This window comes from Magnolia sinica, chromosome 14 (assembly GCF_029962835.1).
Source record: "Magnolia sinica isolate HGM2019 chromosome 14, MsV1, whole genome shotgun sequence".
NCBI lineage: Eukaryota > Viridiplantae > Streptophyta > Magnoliopsida > Magnoliales > Magnoliaceae > Magnolia > Magnolia sinica.
Genome location: NC_080586.1, coordinates 29,287,005 through 29,308,711, shown reverse-complemented (window position 1 = coordinate 29,308,711; position 21,707 = coordinate 29,287,005). Strand labels below are relative to the sequence as shown.

The 21,707-nt window shown below is 42.7% G+C and overlaps 1 protein-coding gene and 1 pseudogene across 1 annotated transcript; one reads left to right on the top strand and one right to left on the bottom strand.

Annotated features, from left to right (window-relative positions):
- Positions 1–1,754: 1,754 nt before the first annotated feature.
- On the top strand, positions 1,755–7,403 carry LOC131225587 (F-box/kelch-repeat protein At1g57790-like). Its single transcript, XM_058221138.1, has 3 exons — positions 1,755–1,820; positions 5,105–5,320; positions 5,618–7,403. The coding sequence occupies exons 2-3, from the start codon at positions 5,159–5,161 to the stop codon at positions 6,608–6,610; spliced, it is 1,155 nt and encodes a 384-aa protein (XP_058077121.1). The 5' UTR covers positions 1,755–1,820; positions 5,105–5,158; the 3' UTR covers positions 6,611–7,403.
- Positions 7,404–9,315: 1,912 nt separating this feature from the next.
- Positions 9,316–11,646, bottom strand: LOC131225854 (pentatricopeptide repeat-containing protein At2g36980, mitochondrial-like; annotated as a pseudogene).
- Between the last annotated feature and the right edge of the window lie 10,061 nt (positions 11,647–21,707).

The following is a 21,707-nucleotide window of genomic DNA, read 5'->3' as shown; positions in this document are numbered from 1 at the left end:
AGGTGTGGTCCAACTGAGATTTGGATTTCCTTCATTTTTGGGACCATGATCTAACATGAGCTGAAAAAATAGATAGACGGTATGGATAAAACACATACATCATGATGGGACCGTGTGGATTAGGTGTTGCCGGGGTGGATGTTGCCCCTAACGTGAGGCCCACATTGATGATGTGTTGTATATCCCCCACTATCCATCTGTTTTTCTAGCCCATTTTAAGATACAGCCACAAAAATTAGTCAGATACAAATCTCAGGTGGACCACACCACATGAAATAGTGGTGATTGGATGGCCACCATTAAAAGCTTCATAGGGCCCATCCTACGCAAATTTATAATGTTTATTTCTAATCCAACCCGTTGATGAGGTCAAACAGACATTCATCGTTGATAAGGTCAGTCAGATCTGGATGAAGGGAAAACACAAGTATCGGATTGATCCAAAACTTTTGTGTCCTGCAAAAATAACTTTTAATAGTCATTCACCACGTTTTCCAGTGGTGTGGTCCACCAGATATTTGAATCTTCTTCATTATTAGAATAACGTTATAAAATGATCTAAAAATCACATAGACGGTGTAGATATACAACAAATTCATCAAGGTTGGCTCCAAACGGTAAGGGTAACACTCGCTAAAGTGATCCGCTTCCCATGGTACTTAAGTCGGTTCTGTGTCATCAACGACGCAATCCGAAGAGAAATTGACAACCGTAAATCCCACCTTTTAAACAGTGTCTTTTCTGAGCCATCTCAAATTTACATTCCCAGTCTAACCTCTCACGTACGGACAGACTAACTGAGGACGAAAACACCGTTGCTTTGAAAAGCAGCTATATTTTCGTCCTCAATTAGTCTGTCCGTACGTGAAAGGTTTAGACTGGGAAAATAAGTTTGGGAGCGTTTAGAAAAGACGCTGGGAAAAAGGTGGCATTACAGTGGTCAATTTCTCCAATCCGAACCTGAACAAATATGACGCGGATTTCCTGCGAAACGCTTTCGCACGGAGTTCACGCGCGCTGGAAACCTAGGTTGGGCCCACCGTAATGTTTGTGAGAAATCCACCCCATTCATCCGTTTTGTGAGGTCATTTTAGGAAATAGGAAAAAATTACGTAGGATCCAAGAGTCCACTGGGCCGCACTAAAGGAAAAGGTGGGTAGGGAAATTCCTACCGTTGAAATCTCCCTGGGTCAACAGTGACGTTTACATGCCATCCATACCGTTCATAACGTCGTTCCTACTGGGATGAACTGGAAAACAAATATTATCCTGATTTAAAAATTCTTTGGCCACACGAATAGTTTAAATCTGGACGTTCGATCCTCACGTTTTTGCCCACTTGAGTATTTGATCTGATTCATTTTTGTTCTCATTCTCTTAAATGATCTCACAAAACGGATGAACGGTGTGGATTTCATCAAGGTGGCTCCAATTAGGTTCTCAGCGCATGAACTTCCTCCTAAAGGCTTCCGGAAGAAATCCGCGTCCATCAAACATTGATGGGTAAAATTGTTGATTGGACTTATTTTTTGTATATATGATTAGGAGCGTTCATGTCAAAGGACATTGATCAAATGGTTAATATTTGATAATCAGTGTGATGTACGCATGATAGGCCATGAAACGTGTGTTGGACCTAATGACCCGTCCAGATATGTGGATTGGAATGTGTTTCAATGGGAGTAGAGCACTATAAATCATACAACGATATAATAGCACTAGAGCAATTTTCAATTATAAAATGCCCAAATCATTCCATCTGCAATCTCATCTTCCCTTCCTCGTTCGGCACACCTCCGTCTGCTCTTCTTCATGATCAGGTCAGTTTCTTCTCTCATGAACGCTGAGTTATTTGATATACTCTGGTAAAGTATGACAGCCATACGCATGTCTAGACCGTGCAACTAGTGGGACTCACGTAGATGGGCATGCACCAAAATAAATCTGATTCTCCCAAAGCTTCGATTCTCTGATTAGCATTTGTTAATTGAATCCACAACATTCTCTATTTCATTTCAGTCATTCGCTATGTGCCGGTCAATCGGTCAGTTTGGATAATCTATTCCGTTTTTATTTATTTATTTATTTATTTTTAAAATCTTGACCGATCTCCTATTGAAGGAAGGATATGATTCTTCCAATCTGGGAAAGTTTTGGTGTGTGACTGTCTACAGTTGGCTTACAGTATCAGCTGTGGGCCCCACTTGCACTACTTTTACAAACTAATGGCATTGTACAACCTTTAGGAAGTGATTCCGTCATAACCGAGTTCGGTCAGTCATTAGCGTGGGGCCCACCTTGATGTATGTGTTGTATATCATGACATTCATCCTTTTTTCACCCGATGTTGCCCAAAACTGAAGCGGATCCAAATTTCAGGTAGACCACAGATTGAACCCCTACCATTAAAAGCATCTTGTGGGTCACAAACGTTCTGGATGAAGCTGATATTTGTGTTTTCCTTTCATTTAGGTCTGTTTGAACTTATCATCACAAAAGTTCTGGATGAAGCTGATATTTGTGTTTTCCTTTCATTTAGGTCTGTTTGAATTTATCAACAGGTTAGATGGCAAATAAAAATTATGGTGGGCCATGGGAAGTTTTTAATGGTATATATTCAATTACCACTGTTTTTCTGGTGGTGTGGTCCTCCTGAGATTTGGATCTGCTTCAGTTTTGGGCACACATCTTAAAATGAGATACAATGAGATATAAAAACGTGGATATACAACACATACATCCCACTCTCATAAATGGGTTGGGTCTGCACGGGGTCTAGTCAACTAGATGGGTAAGCGTTTGGTACAAGCGAAATAAATAGCATATTCAGCTTGGATTGACCCATACCGGACACGAAATGATAGTATATGACTGTATATGCTTATGTGCTATTAGGGCTAGGTTGTACATAGCCTTAGGGCCTGTTTGGTAACGCTGAAAATTTTGACATAATGTGGAATTGGAAAGCAATCAGCGAAAGCGCTCTATGTATTTTGGCTGAATTTTTTTAGCAATGAAGGTCTAGCTTAATGGTGAATGGAGAATGGGATCCGTGTCTTTTTTTTTTTTTTTTTTTTTAAATTTCAAAATTGCCCCGCACTCTCTCCTTTGCGTAAAACATAACCCAACTTTTAACATGTGGCACTTCTCTAGGCCCAGATTTATGTGTTAGATCAACACCGTCCATCAACTTTTCTATATCGTCCTAGATCATGATCCCAAAAAATGAGGCACATCCAATCCTCAAGTCATCCCAAAAAATGAGGCACATCCAATCCTCAAGTCGACCACACCATAGAAAGCAGTGGGAATGGAATGACCACTGTTAAAACCTTCTTAGGGTCCATTGTGAAGTTTATTTGCCATCTAACCTTTTCATAAGGTCACACAAACCTGAATGAAGGGAAAACACGAAAATCAGCTTGATCAGAGGCATATGTGGCCCCAAGAAATTTTTAATGGTAGGCACCCAACTCCCACTGTTTCTTGTAGTGTGGCCTACTTAAGCCTTAGATCTAGCTTGTTTTTGGTCCTTTTCCCTAAACTGATATGGAAAAATAAATGGACAGTGTGGATAAAACATATACATCATGGTATGCGCCATAGAGCCATTTGACAGGACCGTCCATCTCTAGCTATGCCACTTATCGAGTGGGGGTAAAACCCAATCCCACCCGGATTTGGGGGGAGCGGATCCAGTTGAGTAGCAGACTCGCAACTGAAGTGACGTCACCAAGTTCTGTGGGCCCACCATGATGTATGTGTTGTATCCACACCGTCCATCCATTTGGAGAGATCATTTTAGGGTATTATCCAAAGAATGAGGTAGATCCAAAGCTGGAGTGGACCCCACCATAGAAAATAGTGGGGAGAGTGACGTCCACCGTTGAAACCTTCCTAAGGTCTACCATGATATTTATTTGAGATCCACCTATTCATGTGTTAACACATGCATGAAAGGTGGGAAAAATATATCAGCTTGATAGAAAACTTTTGTGGCCCTTGGATGTTTTTAATTGTGGGTGTCACTCTCCCCATTATTTTCTATGGTGATGTCCACTCAAGGTTTGGATCTGACTCATTCTTTGGATCATGCCCAATATGATTTCTCCAAATTGATAAATGGTGTGGATACAACACATACATCATGATGGGACCCACAAAACTTGGTGACATCACTTTAGTAGCGAGTCTCGCTGCTCAACCTGATAATAGCTAATCCGTGTCTGATTCTGGGGTTTAGCAGATTGTGTGTTGTGCCATATGCCACCTACCTTGGCCCTAACTGTGGGGCCCACCTTGATGTATGTATCCTATTTAATCCGTTTTTTCAAATCATTTTGGGGCATTATACAAAAAATGAAACAAATCCAATTATCAAGTAGGCCATATCGTAGGAAATAGTGGTGAGTGACCATTAATGGGCCAAGAAAGTTCTAGGCCACATGAGATTTGGATCATCCTCATTTTTAGGATTAATCTCTAAAATGATTTTTAATGGTAGGTATTCAATCATGGTTATTTCATAAGGGCAAATGTATCAAATTAACATATTCCAAACATTTCAGACGTTAGTCAACAAACAGGTATTTCTAAATCCAATACTAGGTTTTCGACTTCAGATTCAGACTTTAGATTCAGATTTCAGATTCAGACTTCCAAATTCAGATTTAACAAACAGACCCTTAGTGTCCTATTCCATTCTTAAACTGACCATAATGGCAGGTTGGGCCAGTTGAGCCTGACCCTAATTAGATGGGGCAGGTGAGGTTGGATCTGGTGTGCTAGATGAATTCTAAGTAGGATGGGCTGGGTCAGATGGTAATGGGTCGTGTTTGGACAAGCATTCCTAGCCCATTTAGTAAATGGGTTATGCTTGGGCTGACTTCCAACTTGGACCGAACTTGATCCATTGCCATCCCTATATGCCAACCATGACTCGGTTTATTATTTTATTGAGTCAGGTCAACCTGAGTGGTCAACTTATTTAGTTATTTAAGAAGTCTTTAGTTTAACAATTAGATATTTGAAATAAACATTTATTTATTTTATGAGTGAAAATCTTATATTCATTAAACTACAGTCATTTTATTTCCTGTGTAAGAGAAATGAAAGCATTGAAAAGGCTAAAGATTCTTATTTCCTGTGTGTAAGAGAAATGAAAGCTTTGAAAGGCCTAAAGATTCTTATTTCCTATGTAAGAGAAATGAAAGCATTGAGAGGGCTAAAGATTCTTATTTCCTATGTAAGAGAAATGAAAGCATTGAGAGGGCTAAAGATTGCACGTCAGACTCCGCAGTTTCCCTTAGTTGTCAAACAGGTGAGAATGTTTTCTTTTCCCGCTTATTTAATAATAATGCATGGGTTGTAAATTTGTTGGTGTTTTTTTTTTTTTTTTTTTTTTTTTTTGAATAAGAGGCCAATTAAATCAGCGAGTGACTCAGTTTGTATCATGCCAATTTATACATGTACCACGGATTGGTGGTCAAACTGTTGATGGGAGGCCCCTCAGTGGATGGACCATATCCCAAATTTCACTCTTTTTGAAAGATCCTAGCCAGATATCCCTTGATTGGCAAGGTGAGCCTATGCTCAGTGTGTTTTATATCTTGGGCAGGAAGGATGTAAGGATATGAAGGATGTAGAAACTTACAGAGACTGGGCCAGCCTCCCAACTGAGCTCTTAGAACATATCATCGACCGATTGCCCCTGATCGAGTATCTCACATTTCGTGGCGTCTGCAAGTCATGGCGATCGGCATCTTCCGATTATTCACCCAAAAATCAACCCAAAGCCCATCGCCCTTGGATATTGTTCTTCAGCCCGACCAGTCCCACAAAATGCTTCTTGTATAATGAGCCCTCTGAAAGTTACTACAACATAGAAATCCCAGAGCTACAAAACTCATCCTGCCTGGCCTCAAACCATGGATGGTTGCTCATCCACCATGATGGATCTCTGTTCTTCTTCAATCCCTTCTCTCGAACAAAAGTGGAACTTCCGGAGTTCAAACATTCGCCGATCTCCGATCATGTGGCCACCTTCTCATCACCCCCTACATCTGAAGATTGCATGGTTTTTCTCGTTAGTCGCAGTGACCCAAAAACATTTGAGATAAACACGTGCCGCCGTGGAGAAAATGAGTGGACTACGATATGTTGTTCTCAGAAGCAAAGTAATTTAAATGCCATTACGGGTGCAGTATTCAGTGAAGGGGAGTTCTACTACTTCGATTCGGATAAGAGAGTGGGGACTTACTGTGCTGAAGACAGACTGTTTGACATTTATGAGATCGTAAAACATGGATCTTCATCGAGCCGTTGTCTACCCTTTTATATTTGGAGGAATCATTTTGGCAATATGGCATTGGGTAAATGTATCGGACTGAACATAAAGGATTTATTGATGAAGTTTGGAGAGAGGAGGATTTCGATATCTGTTTGTGGGACAACAATACCGCACCGAAATTCAGAAGTGTGCATTGCGAATGAGCGGATGGAATACGATATGGAAGATGCTAATGAAGAAAACAAACGGCGGTTTATCAATGCAGTATGGATCGATCCACAGTTTATCCAACTCTCTCCAAATTATAGGTGGTCTTCTTAAGAAGCCTTATTGGTTAAAAATTCTTTTATTTTTAAATATTTATTAGAAATTGTTCTTTAGGTCAACCTTATGGTAGGGTTGAGCTCTATGGGGGCCACCATGATTTTTATTTTTTATTTTTTTCAGACATCTAAACCTTGCATCTGATGAGTTCTCTCTAGGTGATGGTTTTTTTTCCAAAGATTAGTTGTATCCGGAACTCAAGTCAACCACACCATCTGGAACAGTCAAAATCATCTATAAAACATCTAAAATCATTTCATGGGCCCACCTGATTTTTGGGATAGCATGAAATTTGGTTGGTCCCCTCATCCAGGAGGTAGACACACAATGGATGGGTCAGATGCCTGAACCATATCTATGTTGGCTCAATAACAATTAGGAAGCTTTAAATGGGTGGGCGTCCCCTCATCTGTTTCCTGTCGTGTGGCCCACTTAAAGTATGATCAGACTGGACTTTGGGCTTTAGGCCTGAAAATGTGGGGATGCATCTGATGGAAGGGGTGGATGTGTAACATATCATGGTAGTGTCCACATAGCTTAACCTCACAATAACCTTACAGTAACGTTGACCTTATAGGAACATTTTTCCTTTTTTAGTTAGGATTTTAGTTCATCTTTGTTCTGCATTGATGGAGGTTAGATAGTGTTTTTACAGAACTGACACTGAATTTCATTTTCGATTATATGCCTTTTTTTTCTGCCTGGCAGGCAATAATTACAGTTAAGCCCTGTTTGTTTTGGTGTAAAAATACTGGAAAACTATAGTAGAAGCATAACAATGAGATAATAATGAGATGGGCACCTATTTGAAAAATTGGTCTATATCATTTTAAATTTTGTGCAAAACGTAACCTCCCAAAAGTGAAAACTTTGTAGATCCACACCGTCCATTCATTTTCTCAGATCATTTAAGGGCATGAGCCCATAAAATGATGAAGATCCAAAGCTCAAGTGGACCACACCACAGAAAATAGTAGTTTCAACCATGGGCATCATTATTCCCACTGCTTCCTTTGGTGTGGTCTAGATGAGCGTTGGATATGCATCATTTTTTGGCTCATGTCCTAAAATGAATGGACAACATGGATAAAACACATACATCATAGTGGGGCCCACAGATTTTTTGCCATGTAGACATAGTAAAGACACTATGCAAATCTAGTGACTTTTTACTGATCAAATCTTGCCGGAGCTAATTATTACTCATTTACCTTCTTTTACTAGTATTTATGTGGAACCCAATAGGCTCTTAAAATGTGTTGAACTCATTTTTGGGTGTAATCTAAATCCATTAGCATACCACAAGAACAGTGGGAAATTCGAACTCGATTGTGACTCAGAAAATTTCCATTAACTCACGATCATAAAATCAAGAAAGAGAGTCATAAGCAAAATCCTCCTCAATCCATGAAGACCTTGTTTTTAGCTCTAGAAATAGCATTGGTCGCAGTCTTATGCTGCATTTTGAGGTTTACTGAGGCTGTGTTGGGATTCACTCTTGTATTTATTTGCTATAGTTAAATTAATTTGGAAATCACTGAATTGCATTGCGATTACTTTCATTAGTATCCAATCTAACGGGATTCAGGCTTGATAATTCAAATTGCAATAATGTTACTCTTTTAGTTGGACTTGAAAGCAATGCAATTGCAGTCCAAGGCTACGTTTGGACTAACAATCCAATTGCATTGCGATCATGCAACTGCCATCAAAATTATGCTAATGGAAAGCATGTGGCCCACAGAGAAGCTCAAATCATGTCCCCTTATCCAACATGTCGGTCCCAAAACGGTGGAAACCAGAAACGTTGGCTGGATGCATTGAGCCATGTGACTCCATGTGTGCGGATTTTCATGTTGGTCTGCTTGCTCTGCTTGCTTTCTTGTGCTTGTCTGCATCTCGTTCTTTGGGTTATCTACTCAGATACTCCAAGCGAATTGATGGAAGCTGAAAATTAGACTTAGGTGTGCAGATTGTGTTGGCCGGCAAGGGGGCTTGATGATGCAAAAGTGTCGCTGTGGGGCTGTGTATTCATCAGTTTCTAACTATTGGACCTCTGGTGATTCTGGTGCTAAACATGGGGAGAGCATGGGCCATTGAAATTTCTGTCCTTCCTCATTTCGTACCTCACAACATTTTTATATGGCCAAGATTGTCTGAGTCATTGTGGTTTTTGGTCCATTATCCATTTATGGACCCTAATAATGAAAGAACAATTAAAAGTTCGCATGATGTGGTCGCATTTGGCTGTGCAACAAAACCTTGGTCAGAATGCATGACTTCCCAAGCCAACCTAGTCTACTTAATGTTTGGGTCATACTTCAATAACCCAATAACTCGACTCGATGTCTAGCTAGGTTGGTTGACTCAAAAGACTAGGTCGAGTCATACTGGTATTTTATAACAAAAAATAAAATATTAGGGGATATTAGTAAATATCTATTAAACATAAAATGGCAAAAGCTGGGAACAAAATTCATGTTTGGTCAACTGATTAAGTATATTGCTCTTTTGGGAGATGTCTAGTGCTCGAATCTCCTCGCCTAGGTCAGTGCAAGTCGCAATGACTTGACTGAGTTTACAAACCAACTCAACAGTCGAGTGCTGCATGAATCTTGTTCTGCCATTCCACTCTATCAAGGGCCAGACATACACTCTAAGCATAAGTTTGAGTTTGATTTTCATTTTGAGTGCTGCATGAATCTTGTTCTGCCATTCCAATCTATCAACGGCCAGACATACTCTCTAAGCACGAGTTTGATTTTCATCTTAACGTGGAAGAATTATAATTCCACATCAAAACCATGAAAAGTTGGATTTCTCATTTCTGATTCTAGAGATTCTAGTATCATATAGATAGCATCCATCATAGGATGTGAAAGATCCCCAGCTACAAATACCATGACATTGTTTCTTACTTCAATCCAACTATAACCAGGCACCTTCTTCACACCCTTTGCAGACATTGCCTTCCTCACCCTCTCAGCTTCTTTCCACTGCCCACTAGCACAATACAAGTTAGATAACAGAACATAGCCCATCTCCTTCAATGGCTCCATAGCCATCAGATCCTCCCCCACCTTCTTCCCAAGCCTTACATCCCCATGAACACTGCAAGCCCCAAGCAACGTCTCGTAGTAATTAGTGTTCACACCAAGCATTGCCGAACTATCCTCGACCAGCTTACTAGCTTCTTCCAAGTACCCACCTCAGCCAGCATATCAATCATCCAAGCCACATGGTCCACCTCATGTGCAAGTCCATAGACCGATTCCATTGATTCGAAAAGCACCCGGCCTAGCTCGACTAGCCCTGATGGCTACACACTGTCAACAAGCCAATGAAAGTCACCTTATCTGGTTCCACACCTGATGCCACCATGTCTTCGAACAGCCTTAATGCTTCGTGGACTCGCCCATGTAGCCCGAATCCAAATAGCATGGCATTCCAAGAGACCAAATCCTTGCATAGAATGTCTCCAAACGCTCGGTTACATCCTTCCATGTCTCCACACTTGGCATACATGTTAATCAACCCATTGCCCACATACATGTAAGAACGAAGACCAAAGCGAATTACACAACCACAGACCATTTTACCATGTCCCAAGACTGCTAAGTTAGCACAAGCATGAAGGATGGCACCGAATGTATAATCATCAGGTTAGAGAAGGCTCCTTCTCATGTTAACGAAGAAGCTAAGGGCGAGTTCTTCATGCCTGTTTCTCGCATACCCTCCAATCATCGCAGTCCAAGAAATCATGTTGTTCTCAGGTGCGTGCTGAAAATGCGAGCTGCTTGAACATCTCCATTTTTCACGTGGCCATCTATCATGGCATTCCATGACACTTGGGTTTTAATCTCGATCAAATTAAAGATCTTAACAGCATCCTCGTGACAGCCTAGTTTAGCGTAGAAGCTCAGAATCGAGTTATTAACCTCCGCTGCTGAGCTCCAACCACTTTTAACAATGCACGCATGGATCACACGCCCAAGGGAAAATTCAGATGACTCAGCGTATGCATTCATGAGTCTAGCAAATGTCCACAAATGCCCTCCACAACTGCCCATTTGCATCAATTTGAACAAATGCATACACGAATCGATTTCTCCATGTTGACTATAGCCTGTCATCAATATATTGTATGGACTTGATTTTGAACGGGCATTTGATCAAACACTCGATGTGCATTCTCAAACTGCCCCGTTTTCACATAAGAGTACATGAGAGAGCACCATGAAACTTCATTTCGTGTGCCCATGTCGTCGAACACTCCATGAGCATCGGAAGGAGATGAACACTTTTCATACATATCTATAAAGTGAATTGCAAACGGGCAAAGAAGATTGAAATCCAAAACTGACAACGAGCGCATGGAATTTCCTTCCGCGGCTAAGACTGCCAGCATCAGCTGACACGTGCAAGGCTGCGGTGAAAGAGAAAGCATCAGGATTCATGCCTGCAATTCTCATGTCAGAAAACACGGACAGGGCTTCTTGAGAAAGACCCACTCGAGAGTAGCTTGTAAGCATTGCATCATTCCAAGTGATTATATCTCTTTGAGGCATTTCGTCGAACAGTCTCCTCGCTGTGGCGATCATGCCTGATTGTGCAAGAGAAACAATATTTGATGTAGTGCGAAACAAATCTGGGTGCGGCATTTCGTCGAACATCTGATTTGCTTTGAAATCAAGAGGCTCCACCATGCATTTTAGCAGGTGCAGCTAAGTCAGATTTTGGAACTGGCTTTGATTACTTTGACTGAGAGATATCAGTTCGGGGATCAGTGAGATGGATGGAAAACTATCCGCTGTCGCGCCGTCTCCTTTGTACAGCATGGTGGTGCAATCCAGACCGTTCATCTGGTAGACCACGCCGTTGATGTACCACTAGTTCAGTTTCTAAGCGGAAGACTCGCACGGAGCACAAAGAGCCTCACTGAGTGGCCAATAAATCCTATGTGAGAACCGCCGGGGTGGGCCTGATGGATATCTGAACCCGGCTCGATGGACTGGGTATGCATGTAGGTAGGGGTAGAGGTGGGCATCGGATTACTCGATCCGGCTAACTCGACTCGTCCGACTCGTTTAGATCCGACTCGACCGGAACCGAATGGGTGAGTCAGTCCGAACCGAGTAGGCTTCGCGCAATCCAAACTTAAACCGAGTCAAGACCTAGTAACTTGACTCGAAACTCGATCTGGTTAGACCTGACTCGATCCGAAATCTGACTCTCTAACCCTATCCGCCACACCCTACCTGACCTAAACCCAAAATCTCTCTCTCCCTCCCTCATCCTTCTCATCTTCCAAGCTCTCTCTCTCTCTCTCTCTCTCTCTCTCTCTCTCTCTCTCATCCTCATCTTCCAAGCCTAACAACCACCCACCACCATCACCCTCCTCTCTCTCCTCGTCACTCTTTCTGTCTCTCCCTCCCTCATCTCTCAATCCGACTTGGTGCCAACTCGACCCGACTCGGTACTTCTGACTGGATCGGACTCGGTCCGAATCAGTCCAGGCCAGGCTGGACTTGGATCGAGTTAGGCATGTTGGACTCGGTATCGAGTCAGATCGAGTTCGGATTAGGCCTATTTCAAAAACGGATCGAGTCGAGTCAGCCCTAACTCGGTCTGACTCGACTCGATGCCCAGCTCTAAGTAGGGGTATCAATGGGCCAGGGTTGGGCTTAAAAATATGAATTTTGAATAGGACTGGCCTGTCGGCTCGCTCGAAACATTTCAAAATCCAGGCCGAGACCTTCCCTAGGCCCAGCTTGGTGACAGTATCTAAGCGGCCCCTATCGGACTGGGTAGAGGTGTATAGGCTTAGGCTTTAACCTTCTTTCATCCACTTTTTATTTATTTATTTGGGTGTGGGGACATTTACCCTAAAATTCATGAGAGACGAGACTTTAACTCTACGTATTTAGCACAACATTCTTCAGTTGGTATACATATGGATGATGAAAAGTCAAAATTACCCTCAATGGGATGCAAACCGAAAATGTTTTCCAAGCCCTACGCAAGGAATTAACGTCTAAAAACTAGAAGCTATGTTCGCCCAAACTTGTTGCATTTCTGAAAATTTAATTAGATCACTAACTGTGTGATTAATTTTAAGCATAGGTGAGTATGAGTATAAAAAAATCAGCTCCATTGGTGATATAGGTGGACCATATGATTGAAAATAATGTACACATTAATGCCTACCCTCCAAACCATTTACCTCGGTGTGACCTGCTTGAATCATGTATTGTCTTAATTCTGGGCCATCGGCTTAAATGTTTTTTTTTTTTTTTGTAAAAAAATCTAATAGTTGGAGTGGATTTCTTATAATCATCAGTGTTGATGCAAAAAACTTGTTCACCCTCGCCGAGCTGCTGGACCATCACACACCTGCACATGAATGTTGAGGGTCAAATATTGCATATTAGACCCCAGTTATTACTTGGATCTACAAGCATAATACTGTTTAATGGCTGATTTAATCGTGTTTGTGATGCAGTGTACTTACGAGCTTAGACTGAAAAAGGATGATAAAGCATAGATTTAATGCTCTGATGACACCAAAGGTAAGGGACGGACTCCAGGGGACCAAGATCGACGGAATTACACGCTAGGGATCTGTGAAAATTGAGAAACTGAAGCTCAAGCGGCCTGAAAGTCAGCCAAAATGCAAGATCATTTGGTTTCCATTATCTGTTCAGCTCGAAACTTCATACATGGTCTGAGGGCCATAAATTAACCGTACACGTAAAATTTCAGCCATTGGATACCTCTGAAAGTGGCACAACTATCAGATCAACCCATAAACAGTTGATTTTGGGCCCACCTAATCTTCGGATATGCTTCAACTTTGGTCTCAACCCCTTAAATTTGATGATTCAGCAGATGAACGGTGCAGATTTCTCGCGAACATCATATGTGGACCCCATATGAGACGAGTGTGCATAGTGTACAAGTGCACTAGCCGTGCACAGAAAACGCAGAGACGGTTTGATCGTCTCTGACCGAGAAAAAAAAGAAAGAAGGAAATTTCCTTCTTCCTTCGTAAGCTGCCCGACCGTTTTTGGGTAGTGGGGCCCACCCATCATCCATTTGAAAGATCTGAACCGTCCGTACTCTCCTGAGGGTGGGAACAACCCCATCCTAGCTTTCCTTTCGGTCATGCACGTATACACAGGAAGAAAGCGATCAAATGCAGGATAGACGGTGGAAATATTTGATATGGTGGGCCGCACTAAAATCAAGAAAAAGTATACATTTCTAATTGGTTTTTTGCCATGAGTCGAATGAACGGAGTGGATTTACTTTTTGACATTGTTCATGGGCCCCACCGACTCTCATTCAAAAACGAAAACTTCCGTATCTTCTGGCGTGAAACAGGGGCGCCGTTTGATCTGCAGTGGGCCTCCACCATGACCCATGCGAATAATCCACGTTGTCCATCATAAAGAGGGGATCAAACTAGTCAAAAACATGCTGACTTTTTTTCATCCACGCAAGCACACGTGCTGGTTTTAACGGTCTCGAACGGACAGCCTTGTAATGTTCAAAATAGTTGCGGCGTGATTACTTCTTTGGGCCACGTTAATGACAACCTAAAACCGCCCATATTCAATTGAAATTTCGTTACAAATCTAATGGATGGATTAGATTTCACTTTTGATGTGATCAGGGGCCCGCCAGGCGACGGAGTAAGGATCGGCCCTGTTTTCGCAACAGAACGCTGTCCGGATTTCATGGTTGACTTGGCCCACTATTCGTAAGTCCGACCAGTGATCTGAACCGTCCATCATGAAGGTCTTCCAAAAAACATCCTAGGGGACGTTGATCTTTGGAAAGAAAGTAAGGAAAATGGGGAATTGCGGCGCCGTTTTCTTGGTTGCGAAAAGTCTTTATGCACAACAACTGCCTTCTGCTGCGTAGACTTATGCACGAATCCGAATTTCTCACCGCCTCTTTGTGCGAAAATCTCCTCTCCACTACCTTTTGATGCTTATAAAAGAACGAGAATAGATAGAGAAGGGGATTCAATCTGAAGAGCTTGGGGACTGGACGTGGAGCACAGAGGAGAGAGAGACAGAGAGTAGAGTTGTTCTCTTTTGTTTTTTTTTTTTCTTCTTGTTTATTTTATTTTGTTTAAGAGATTAGCCTAATTATGTTTATAGGCTAAACCTCTTAGCTAGGGCTAAGAGGTGAAGCTTGTAGTGAGATGGGAGACTTTACTTTATGTCTTTAATTTAGTTTTAATTTACGAACTGAATTTGATAATGGTTTGATTATCGGGAATGTTTTTAGTTTTTAATGGTCTGTTGTGACTGAAATTACAATTGGTCTGCGATAGCTTTGAGCATGTCCATTTCCTTTTATATTTATGATGTCAGGAAGCCTTGTTGTTCACCATCGTCTCCTGGGCATGGTAGGATGACGGTACCCTTCCTAACCTTCATAGCATGTTGATTGGTTTGTAATTAGTTTAATTCTGTTGTTTGCTTTGTCTCCTGGGCATGGTTTGGTGTTGGAATCCATTCTAATTCATATACCTTTCGTCTCTTTAAAATTATATCAGAGGAAATTCAGTTTAATTTTCATGATTCTTGAAGCAGGCATAAGATCTCCCTGATCTCTACAAGTGGATCCTCTGAATCCCTAGTTTCTTATATCTGATTTCTCATAAGTTTTACATAACTATTTCATAATTATTCCCTAAATTCCATTCGATTTAGATTTCATCTTAGGTTAGTTCTATTTCTACCTAGTTTCAGGTAACGTACAAGTATCAGTCCCTTGGGATTCGACCTCGGTCTCACCGAGTTTATTACTACATCACAACCTTGCACTTGGGGAGTGAACAATGAAGGACACAAAGGAGACCCTGGCTTGAGCACGGGACCCTCTAATGCCAAAATCAGGCTAGGAATCTGGGTCTGAGTAGTGGTGATGGGTTTTGGGTGAGAGATTTTGTGTACATTTTCATGTCGATGGCCCCCCTTACATATAGTGTCCATGGGACGAGGTTGCTCGCCATCTCAGGCACGATCTTAACGTTCAGGTGAGATGTGTGCGAGTGATGGATGTCGACAATTATATTGTAATCACGTGGTGGATGGCTACGTGTGAGTGATGGACGCTGACAGTTAATTTGAATTCGCCCTCATCTGAAGAAGATCATTCACTAAGCCGAGGAGGGTGTAAGACTTGTATCCTAGTCCGTACCGTTCCGTTGGCTTCCGCGGTCCTTCCGGCAACCTTCGCACCGTATCCCACATTTGCGCGCGATCCTAAGCCAAGTCCTGCTTATCGAAGTTGGCTCGAACCGAAACCTGTACCTTAGCGACTGCACCGTCGCCGAGGTTCCAACGCTGCGACTCGCGCACCGAACCGATACCCAGGCTAGGAGATGTAAGCTAGCGTTTGTTTCAAAGAAACGCCGCGCGTTGCGAATTTCGAGGGAATCTCTACCACATATCCCATCAATCAATCAATCAAGTATACTCCATACCTCAAGTACAAGTCAAGTACATGCAACCCATCTCTCTCTTTTCCATAAGTCAACTCTCTCTCTCCCTACCCATCCCTCTTTTACCAATTTTCAAACCAAATTATACCTCCCATCACCTTTTTCTTACAACCACCACATCACCCATCCTTATCATCCCATCACTTCTCTCTCCCCCTCATTTCTCAGAAAAACTCTCCCAAGCAACATCCCACGTCCAACCTCCCTCTCTCTCCCAAATCACAAGTGTGGCCTACCCTCTCATCTCTCATTCACACCATCAAAATTCCATCAATCACCATCAAAAGTGAAGGCAAGGAGCATAAAAGGCTAAGGGAGCAAGGAGGAGGCCTAGAGGTGGGTGATCTACTGTTGTTTTCAATTTTAAGGGTCACTTGTTGTGGGACCCACTTGATGTATGTGTTGTATCAATGGAGGGCCCATAGTGGCGGGGTCCCTCCTCTCTATCACCGTATCTCTCTCTCTCTCTCTCTCTCTCTCTCTCTCTCTCTCTTTCTTTCCTCTCCCTAGAATGAAGTGAGCCCCACCAAATCATGTTAAATCCACTCCATTCATCAACGGTGAGGCCCACCACATTTAGGCGAAATCCATCGTCCATTTTTGGGATGGTGGGAAGTCCCACATGCTATATATAACATATTATAATTATTTTATATTAATACTATATATATATATGCAAGGTGGTGAGCCACGTACATGTGGGACCCACCATGGTGCATGTGTTGTATCAACACTGTCCAGCGTCCAGGGACGCTTGACGTGCAGCCTTGAACGGGTGTGGCTAACGTGGAGTATGTGCACTGACATGGGTGTGTACTTGCAAGCTAACAAAAAAAAGAGAGAAGAAAATGGTGGGCCACTCATGCAGGCCCCACCTTGATGTATGTGCTCAATCCAAGCCGTCCATCCTTCTCCTCAGATCATTTTAGGCGTTGAGCTAAATTTTGGGACCAATCCGATTCTTGAGCTGGCCATACTATAGGAAATAGTGGTAATACCGTTAAAACCCACCTTGAATCTTCTGTTCGCCGAGAATATGTCGCATATTAGCCTCATTTGGACAATCATGGACTGTAGAACCCAGTGGTCGGGTTGGATTTTCGTACGCGGGCCCCACCTAGGAAAATCTATAGAAAAATAGATTTAAAAATAATAATAAAATGAAGCAACCACTGCTGCTACTGCTGAGGACGCAGCAGCGTCCTACACTGGCGGGTGGCAGATGGACGGGCTGGGCCTCACGGCCCCAGCTGTGGGTCCAGGTCACGTGTGACCTTATCAAAGGGTTGGATGGAAAATAAATATTACAGTGGGCCCAGGTTGTGTGGCAAATAAACATTACTGTGGGCCCCAAGTCTGAGTGACCTTATCAATAGGTTGGATGGAAAATAAACATTATGGTAGGCCCCACATGGGACCCACTTATGTATGTATTGTAAACCACACCCTCCATTAGTGTGGGCCCCACCGTGATGCATGTGTTTCATCCAACCCGTCTAATCATTTGGAAATTATTTTAAGACCATGCGATGAGGCCCATCTTGGCGTGTTTGTGGGCCATTCATTGAGGCCCACTTTGATTTGTATAAGGCCCATTGTGATGTATGCAAGGTCCATGGGTTATGGCCCATTGCGATATACATATGGCCCGTATATGAGGCCCATATGATTAAGCCCATCTTAATGTAGTCATGGCCCATCCACTGAGATATATATAAGGCCCATGTTGTGAGGCCATTTGATGTATTAGAGGCCCATAGGTCGAGGCCCAATAGGACGTACATAAGGCCCATTGTAGTGTGATTCCACCATGGTATATGTGTCGACCCTTATAGCAGGCTATGCTTTGGGAGCAATGATGGTTTGATGTCCACATTGCAAGGATGATGTTGGTTAAATGTCTGCATTGTCACTCTCCCTAGGGCCCTTTGATAAGCCCATACCTGTAATGTATAGGCCGTCTAGGCCCATCTTCGTTTTGATCAGAGCCCATCACCACATAACATGCTTAGTATAGATCTATGATTCATGATCATACGCATCATATGTATGCCTGATGTGAGGATTGACTGATCATTGCACATGCCTTCGAGTAGATTGTTTATGGACTCCCTGATAGGCGGAGTTGTCCTACATGAGCGCTCGGTACGCGCAAGATTGTTGCATGTCTGAAAGTATGATTCATGCACTTGCATTTGTGTGATTGTGATTATTGTATGCCCTAGTGACATCAGGGCCATAGCCTCCACAGACACATCGTGGGTGGCTGGATTGGATACCGAAAATATTGTTACTAAGCATCGGGGCACCATAGATGTCCCTGGGTGAAAATTCCTAAACCCGATGGTACCAGAGGATGACTCCAACGTCGAGACCAAGTGAATATATGAGCGCGCGAGGGCCGAATACCAGGAGGCCTCATCTCCCACTATGTCATGGTCGGTTGGAAAGGGGTGTGGCCTTACTCGCCCAAGGGTAGGGGCAATATTAGGCTGAGTTTGACCAGCTCGTGAATGGGTCCGCTATCGACATGCCAGATAGGTATTGGCAGATTATTGGCCAAGCAGATAGTGAGGTTTCTTACGCTCACTTGGACTGTACGGCTAGGAGAGCGGCAGTGCCACTTGAAGTGTACTAAACCCCAGTGATTATTCAGAATGAGAACTATACTGATATATCATGAGGATTAGCATGCTTGAGTTACATCTCGCATCGCATGGCCGTGTTATGGCCGATAGCATTATTATCTTGCACCGCATAGCCTTGGTACAGCTAATTGCATTTATGTACTCATTAGCATGATTCCGCATTACTCTGACCTTGCATTCTGAGCACGCTTATATTGCGCACACACTTACACCACCCTCTAAGCTTTCTATAAGCTTATGTATGATTGATGCGTGCAGGTGACGCTAGGACGTAGCCGTAACATAGTAGCTGTAGGAGTGTGCAGATGAGCTTTTGGAGTTTCTATCTTTTTCATTATCTTGTATTCCCCTCAGATGCATTGTACTTAAAAGTTTTTGATCATAGTGGATTTTGTGATGGTGTTCTTGTGGTTATTGTTCATGGGTTATGCTTATGGTTATGCTCATTATGAATTAAATTGATATTAAAAATCCTCCTTATAGGATCCCAGGATCGGAACCTGGTAAATGGGTGCCGGGAGCCAAGAATGGGGTTCTACGGAGGCTGTCGGCGCCGGATTCGGCGATCAAGAATTTTGTGAGCCCGGTTTTCGAGTTTGGGGCGTGACAGAGGGAGGCTGTTGTGCAACCCAGTATGTGTCGAGGAGTTTCTTTATAGTCCCATACATCATCTGGCACGCCATCGCTGCTCTCCCCAGCTCGACCATCGAGAGCCCTTAGTGCCAAGCCGAACTGAATCCTTAGTCATCTGCGTCGAGATCGAGCTAAACTGTTTGATTAGTTTGCTAATTATTGTTGCTAAGAGCTCAGAATTTCTACATTGGTTGGTGACCCCCGAACCCTCATTCGTTTGAGATGTTGATCTTTTCGAGCGGAGGGGTATATTTATCACCCCGATGGTTTTCTATTCTCAATGAGCCTGTCGCCTCGCTGAGTGACCACCCCCCCTAAATCCATCCTCACTAAAGGTGTGAAGCCCAGCCTTTCTGGATGGGATGTAGGAATGTGTGCTCGTCGGCCCGAGTCGACCCTGAAGGTGGTCGGATTGCATTTTCCGAATAACAATCACGATGGGCCTTATAAAAATTAATCTATGTTGGACCTCTCTCAATTGTTTCCCTTGGTGTGGCTTATTTGAATCATAGGTTGGCCTGCTTTTTTTTCCATGGGCATAACATCATATTACACATCTAATGTTCAGAGTGGATTTCACATACACATTATGGTGGGCCCCACAACAACTTATCATTAGCATCTCTTGCAACTGCTTGAAGAGATTTATCTTTCCTATAAAAAATTATGGGAGGTGTTGAGGCAAAAATTTGGATCGCCCTCTTCCGATCTTCGAGCACCTGTGCAAGAGGAAAATAAAGGAGACCTTGGCTAGAGCAGGGGACCCTCCGATGCCAAAGTCATGTTAGGAATCTGGGTCTGATAGTGTAGAGGAGCTTTTAGGCGAGAGATTTTGCATACTTATTCATGCAGGCGGGTCCCTTATTTATAATATTCATAAGACAGGGTGGCCCATAATCTTAGGCACGGTCTCAACCGTTAGGCGAGATGTGCGCAAATGGTAAATGTTGTCGTTTACACTAGAATCATGCATTAGGCGGTTATTTTCGTTGTGCGTTACTGGGAAGAGATCTTGCACCAAGCTGATTTGGTCGAGCTCTCCTGGTTGAGCGAAGATGATTTGAGTTGAGCTCTGTCGAACAGCCGAGGACAACTTGGACCGAGCTTAACAGAACTCGACTTTGTTGTTCAGTCGAAGATGACCCAAGCTGATTCAATCACGACTAAATTAGTCAAAACTATGGCTCGAACTTGATCTCTCGTCGGCTCTGGTTGTTCTCGATGGTTCTTTGATCATGTCAAGTTATCCAGTTCTTGGCAAGTATGAGCGACTAAAAACTTAGACCACATCCTTCTGAGGGCTATGTTTGTGAGAGGGGGCGTTAGCTTCATGCTAATTCTCTTAGGTAAAGTGTCTCGGGGACAAACGTTTGTCGGGCCAAGCTGACCTTGAAGGTGGTCAGGCTGAGCTGTTCTTGAATATGGCGGGGTTGAGCTGTCTTTGAAGGTGGTCGGATTCTATTTTCCCATAACAAAAGCCCCCTACTCTACAAGTTTATAGCGCGAGCTCGGGGAGTAAGTTTATATAATGAAGACGAACGGGTGCTTATCACCTCAAGTTTTATTGAATAATCAAGTACTGATTCCGAACTTATTACCTTTTCCTTCTTTTTTCAGTTTTTGATTTTATATTGATGGTCCCTTTTATTTATTCATTCTTTTTAGACTTTTCATTCCTTTCCAGTCTTTTCATCATACATGACCTTTTTGCCTATCTCTTTGTTTTTTAATTAGTTCTTTTCATGTTTTTAAGGTGGATAAAATTCTCAAGACTTAATTCTCAATATCTTTCAATGATATACATATTAACAATAAAAAATTCTAATACTATTCACATAAAGAAATTTGAACGTGTGCAACCAATGCTCGGCTCGGCAAAGAATTCTATCGAAATGGTCTTCAGGATATCTCCTTCAGTTGCAGATGTTAGTTTTACAAGGGCATCTGCCCACGAATTTTCTGATCTCGGGATCAGGTTGACACTGCATTTCTAAAATTTACTGATCAACTCTCGAGCCTCGTTCAGGTATGCAATCATTTGTACCTCATTTTCCTGATATTTTTTGGAGATCTGGTTGACAGCAAGTTGAAAGTCACACCGGACCTCGATGATCTATGCCCCCATGGTGACCGTTAGTCTGATCCCTGCCAACAATGCTTCCTGTGGAAACTGAACCTCAGCGCATACTAGATGGTCGTCAGGTTGGGAATTAGGAGGACAATTCTGACCCCTCCATGCTTAGAATTTGACAACCCGTTTACATATAGTGTCCAGGTGTTCGGGTCTACTTCC

What these genes read in the sequence shown, in the direction of transcription:
- LOC131225587 (XM_058221138.1), top strand. Translation starts at nt 5,159, where the DNA reads ATGAAAGCTTTGAAAGGCCTAAAGATTCTTATTTCCTATGTAAGAGAA. An exon ending in TTCCCTTAGTTGTCAAACAG is followed by an intron (nt 5,321 to 5,617) that starts GTGAGAATGTTT and finishes TATCTTGGGCAG; the next exon opens with GAAGGATGTAAGGATATGAA.